Source organism: Rana temporaria, chromosome 8 (assembly GCF_905171775.1).
Source record: "Rana temporaria chromosome 8, aRanTem1.1, whole genome shotgun sequence".
Classification (NCBI taxonomy): domain Eukaryota; kingdom Metazoa; phylum Chordata; class Amphibia; order Anura; family Ranidae; genus Rana; species Rana temporaria.
In genome coordinates, this window is record NC_053496.1 from 76,977,595 (window position 1) to 76,983,550 (window position 5,956).

Here is a 5,956-nt window from a genome sequence, read left to right on the forward strand (position 1 = left end):
ACATGGCCAACAAATACCACTCTTTTGATGCCTACCCGGTAAGTGGACAATTCTGCTTGCGGTAATTACTTTATCAATGTATAGTCATTGATGTCCAATCAGCCTGACATGCAACAGTGTAGCAAATGGGTCACACTTGTAACCAGCACTGTCCTTACTACTATCATGTAATATTCTGCCTGATTCTAGGAGTGGGGGTGACATTGGACAACTAGGGGGGTTATTTACTAAAGGAAAATAGACTGTTTGCTTTGCAAGGGAATTTTCTCTTACTTTGAGTTAACTATAAACTTCTATCATCCAATGGAATGTGAGTAGAAATTGTGTGTGGGAGTTGTTTTTATGTGTTTATTTATTTTATTTATATTTAATGTTATTTATTTTTGTGCATTCTTTGCAAAATGAATTCTCATCACATTCACGAATTTAAGTCGAAATCCCCTTGCAAAGTTTAATTTCCTCTGCAAAGTGAACAGTCTATTTGCCTTCTCTAATGCCACCCTTCTCCTGTCACCCAATGCTGCAATAAAAGGTGATGCTCCCATGTGGATGTCCTATATACTGACATACTGCTTTTATCTCCCAGCTGTACTCTTGCACGGAGGACGATGACTGCGCTCTGGATGAGTTCTGTCACAGTTCCAGAAATGGGAACTCTATGGTGTGCCTGGCATGCAGGAAACGTAGGAAGCGCTGTCTGCGGGATGCCATGTGTTGCATGGGCAATTACTGCAGCAATGGTAAGTAGCATTCAAGCTATTAAACTGTCACTATAGAGTAGAACGTTAGGCGATGTTGAAAAGAACTTCTATACATTCCGACGCTAATCGCGTTTCACAAAAGATCAGTGTTGATGGAACATGCGTCACCAAGTCGTTACACTTTCCTTTGGTTGACGTTAAAATGTACCTAAAATCAGTAAACGTTATGGAAGCACATCATGATGTAACAACATAAACAGATTTGTGTACTAAACACAACAACTGCTCATTTTAGTGTTCAAAGGAAGACCGGCCGCTTCCTAATTTGGGTTCCAATCGGCCTGTTTGACATGTAAAGGGGATTTGGGAGCCCAATGAATAATGCATTGTTTTTAGCTGTAAATCTAAGTGGCTCATTCTTTTTAACAACAGAGTATAATGCTTTCCCTTTGAGGATTTGAACAAACTATGTGTAAAGCTCAAAGCAAACTGGAACTGGGCTTTCTGCTTTTTAACATACCCACCAAAGGGTCACTTACCATGACAATTGCTGATGTTCTACCCACCGCCCCCATTTGAAGTTGTGTTGCTGGCCATATGGACCCCCTATTGTGTCGGCGCTCTTTAGTACCCCATTATGTAGACACATAAAACACATTGTCCTGCTTTGTATGGAGTCTAACCAGGTGATTGCTTTGTGATGGGATGGCTTTTACAGGTGTCTAGTGTAATCATCATCTCCATACTGACTGTATTGTCACCTTGCTAATGGCTCACACTTTCACACCACTGTGCTAAGACATGTCCTGCTTGCCTTACAGGAATCTGCGTGCCCGTAGAACAGGAAAATGACCGCTTCTCACATCTTGGTTACCAAGAAGACACCATCATGGAAACCTACCAAAGTGAACATGCTACTATGGATACCAACACTAAGTTCACTACATCTCCAGCTGGAGTTCAACCTTTTAAAGGTAAGTTAGTGTTGCAAAGTCAATTTTAGTATATATTTAATTTATTTTCAAAAAGATAAGCAGATACACGTTAAGGGCATTCACAATAAACACATCTTGTTATAACATCAACCAATACATAAGCTACTTAAGTCAACAAGCAAGTTAAAAAAAGAGAAACCGAGTGGAGACCCCCCAGTATAGGCTCTATTTATCTTACCCCTCTCGGGGGTCTCTACCCTTCTGGTTGTCTTCCGGGTTTCCTAACCTTGACAACCCCTCACTCTGCATCGACTACCAACTATCTAAACCTTCCTAATTTCCCCTACTTCCCTCTACCCCAAAAAAACAAAAAACAAAAAAACGTTTTTAATATTAATGAATGATGCATACTAGGTTTGCCTAGAACTCGCCTCCACCAAACTGGCTGGCTAAAGTAGCTGTGATCACTTTTTAAGGAGCTCTTTATAACATGCATGTACCAATTCCCATTAGTTGTTAGAGAAATTGGTCTTTGCAAAAGTTTAAAAATGCTAGCAATGAGATGTGAAATTAACCTAACCTCATAGGTGTGCGCACAGGGTGTGCCAGGTGTGCCTGGGCACACCCTAATGACCCTGTGCTGGGCAAATTCCCTCTGCTACTTGGCTGCAGAGAAAGTAACTATGGAATCTCGGTCTCAAAAGTCAGACATCAGGGTCGGTTTTGGCCACTTATATTTTACCTAGGCCCCCACAGGGCTCCCAAAAAAAATGCCTTAAAAAAATAAAATATTGTAAAAAAAAAAAACTGAATATATTGTAAAGTAATAAAATTGTAAAAAGGTCATAATAAAAAAATAAACTGACACCAGTCTCTGCCCTTTTGACATCGTCCACTGCGCTACCAAAACTGTTCATTGCCCTATTGCTTTGGGGTGCATACCCTAGAGAGAGAGAGAGACTTGTAAAGCGCAACACATACGAACTGAATCGCCTCTGGGCGCTGTTTCCATTTCATGGGTAAGGAACCCCTTGACCTCAGAAGAGATGGGTTTTAATCTTTCTCCTGAAGGTCAAGTGGTCCGACTCCATGCAATAGGCTGCACACACCTATGCCCAACATCATAGGCGTGCGCACAGGGTGTGCCAGGTGTGCCCAGGCTACACCCTAATCACCCTGTGCAGCACAGATTCCCTCTAATGCCCTAGCTCCCATCTTTCCCCCTGCAGTGCTGCCAGCTTCCCTCCTATCCTATCGGCTGTTGCTGCTGGGATGTTTTAGAAGTGGAGAAGGGGCCAGTAAATATGTAATTTATTGGCCCCTTCCCTTTCTGAATGAACACCTTGAACGATCAGTAGTGTGTGTTTGGGGTGCACACCCTAATGCCCAACAGGTTCACTTATATGGAATGTCTTTTTTTTTTTCCCATTCAGGTCGCGATGGTGATGTATGCCTTAGGTCCAGCGACTGTGGCCCAGGACTGTGCTGCGCTCGTCATTTCTGGTCAAAGATCTGCAAGCCTGTTCTTGAAGAAGGCCAAGTGTGCACGAAACACAGGAGAAAGGGTTCACATGGGCTGGAGATCTTCCAGCGATGTCACTGTGGAGCAGGGTTGTCCTGCAAATTACAGAAAGGAGAATTCACAACCGTGCCTAAATCCTCCAGACTTCATACTTGTCAGAGGCATTGAACTCCCCGCTGGACTTGGTTCTATAGTAAGCTATGACTCTGCTTGACAACTGGTTTGCTCTTCGGATTTAATGCTGTTCAAAAACCAGTTTGCATTGCATACTCTGGCTATCCAGGGTCACGTGAATGGTTTCTTTTTATGGAACTGCACTTTATTTACAGTGTTTGCAGTACATTACTGTGTTGTAAATACAAACGCAACTCTCGGTTGTATATATTTATAAAGAATAAGAGTTTCTACGTCTCTCCCATTTTTTCCTTTCACCTCATAAATGTACATCCATATCCCTTTTCCCCTTTTTATATGGTACATATGATTTATGTTATAGAATGTCTGCATCTTTATTTTAAATAAAATATGCTGAAAAGTAAGGCTTCTGTTGTTGTGATTCCTACTGCCGTGTTTGTTACAGATATTATCTAGCACCTATGTGATAGATAAGGGTTCCGTAAAAATGGATTACATTTTGCTGGTCTATCATGTGTGTAAAGCCGGACTTAAATGGTTAGAATCTCTTGCTGAACCGGCCGAGATTTAAAACCTGCATGGGCAGGCTGAATGTACCAAAGTTGATCAAGCGCTAAACTTGGGTACAACCAGCCTGCCTGATTTTACATGCGATTATTGCAAGCGGCTGTAATGAAACAATATCTTTTCAAGTACATGCAAAACTGACACGTTTAATGATAAAGAGAACCAGCCATTGGAAACAGAGGCTTTCATTGCTGACCTCTTCTGATTAATACAAATAGTCTGTAATGCTTAAAGGGGTTGTAAAGGTAACTTTTTTTTTCTCCTAAATAGCTTTCTTTACCTTAGTGCAGTCCTCCTTCACTTACCTCATCCTTCGATTTTTGCTTTTAAATGTCCTTATTTCTTTTGAGAAATCCTCACTTCCTGTTCTTCTGTCTAACTCCACACAGTAATACAAGGCTTTCTCCCTGGTGTGGAGTGTCGTGCTCGCCCCCTCCCCTGGAATACAGGAGAGTCAGGACACTCTCTACGTTTCAGATAGAGAAAGGTGCTGTGTGTTAGTGGGCATCCTGACTCTCCCGTAGTCCAAGGGAGGGGACGAGCATGACACTCCACACCAGGGAGAAAGCCTCGCGTTACTGTGTGTAGTTACAGCCAGAAGAACAGGAAGTGAGGATTTCTCAGAGGAAATAAGGACATTTAAAAGCAAAAATGGAAGGGTGAGGTAAGTGAAGGAGGACTGCACTAAGGTAAAGGAAGCCATTTAGGATTTTTTTTTTTTTTTTTTTTTACTTTTTAAAATAATTTGCATTCATGCATATGGTTGTAAAGGGGGGCCGTACAGCATCCAGATCTCCCATAAAAATGTATTCACACCCACAGCTTCTGCATACATAGTCATGGCTGGAGGTTGTGTTTATTTATGGAGGCTCTGGACGCTGAGCAACCCTTTTCTTATTGCTATGTGCACGAGTCCTCAGATCTGGAACTAATCTAAAGATAGGGAGTTTTGACTTTCCAAATCTGTGCGTTTGTTTCAAGTCCTCAGTTAAAAAGAAAAAAAGCCCGGCAACTAGTATTTTCAGAAATTCAGCACCTGCTGTTGTGAGTAATATGTGGACTGCCACTACTTGCTTATCCTCTGATAAGGTCAGTTGCCAGGCTGTCTCTGGGTTTTCCTACCTGTGAGTCACAGACGAGGAACACACATAGACAGATATCTATATTCATCAGTCAGCAGTGGCAGCCTCTGCATTTTTCTCGTAACCGGTATATATATTTTAGACATCTTGTATAAATGTGCAAACACACACTACAGACCATTAATAAGAAATTTAGACTCAGCCCTTATTCATCTCTTCCATAGGTCTGCATTAGTTACTGCTGTATTCAGTACATACATTTGTGCTGGCAATATCAGGGCATCAGATTCCAGATTACATTTTCTAACACTGCTTTCCAAAAGACAAGGCAGTGAAATAGATCTACCTTGTGTTACATCTACTTCTCATGCCATTTCAGTTAGGCTCCATGGGCCTAATCCACAAAAACCCGGCGCAACGTATTTTTTCCCGTTTAAGTTACACCACCGCAAAATCTCTACCTAAGTGCCCGATCCACAAAGCACTTACCTAGAAATTTTGAGCGGTGTAACTTAAATCCGTCCGGCGCAAGGCGTTCCTAATTTAATGGGGCGAGTCCCATTTAAATTAGGTGCGCTCCCGCGCCGGACGTACTGCGCATGCTCCCGAAGTCATTTTCCCGACGTGCTTTGCGCGGATTTATGTTGCACCGTTGAGAATCGCGACGGGCGTAAAAAAAAAAAAATTTATTTTTTTTTTTTAAATGACAGCGACGCGGGGTAGAAGGGTCTACTTTTACAAGGTGTAAACAGTTTAGGCCTTGTAAAAGTAGCCCTAATTTTGCGACAGCAAACTAATACTTACGGAGAAAAAACGAAGCGTAAAAGCTTTGTGGATCTCCGTAAGTGCTAATTTGCATACCCGAAGCAGCATTTCGACGAGAAATGCCCCCAGCGGCGGCCGAGGTACTGCATCCTAAGATCCGACAGTGTAAGTCCCTTACACATGTCGGATCTTCTCCCTATCTATGAGAAACTGATTCTGTGGATCAGTTCCATAGTTAGAAACAGGAAT

At 42.1% G+C, this 5,956-nt stretch overlaps 1 protein-coding gene across 1 annotated transcript in view; it reads left to right on the forward strand.

The window, feature by feature from the left end:
• The window catches only part of DKK1 (dickkopf WNT signaling pathway inhibitor 1), a 4,082-nt gene extending 385 nt beyond the window's left edge, over window positions 1-3,697 (forward strand). The window contains exons 1-4 of the mRNA XM_040362068.1: window positions 1-38; window positions 587-740; window positions 1,523-1,675; window positions 3,070-3,697. The exon at window positions 1-38 is cut by the window's left edge and continues 385 nt beyond it. Of these exons, the coding sequence (XP_040218002.1) occupies window positions 1-38; window positions 587-740; window positions 1,523-1,675; window positions 3,070-3,326 (602 nt within the window). The 3' untranslated portion in view covers window positions 3,327-3,697. The remainder of the gene's footprint in view (window positions 39-586; window positions 741-1,522; window positions 1,676-3,069) is intronic.
• Window positions 3,698-5,956: the final 2,259 nt, after the last annotated feature.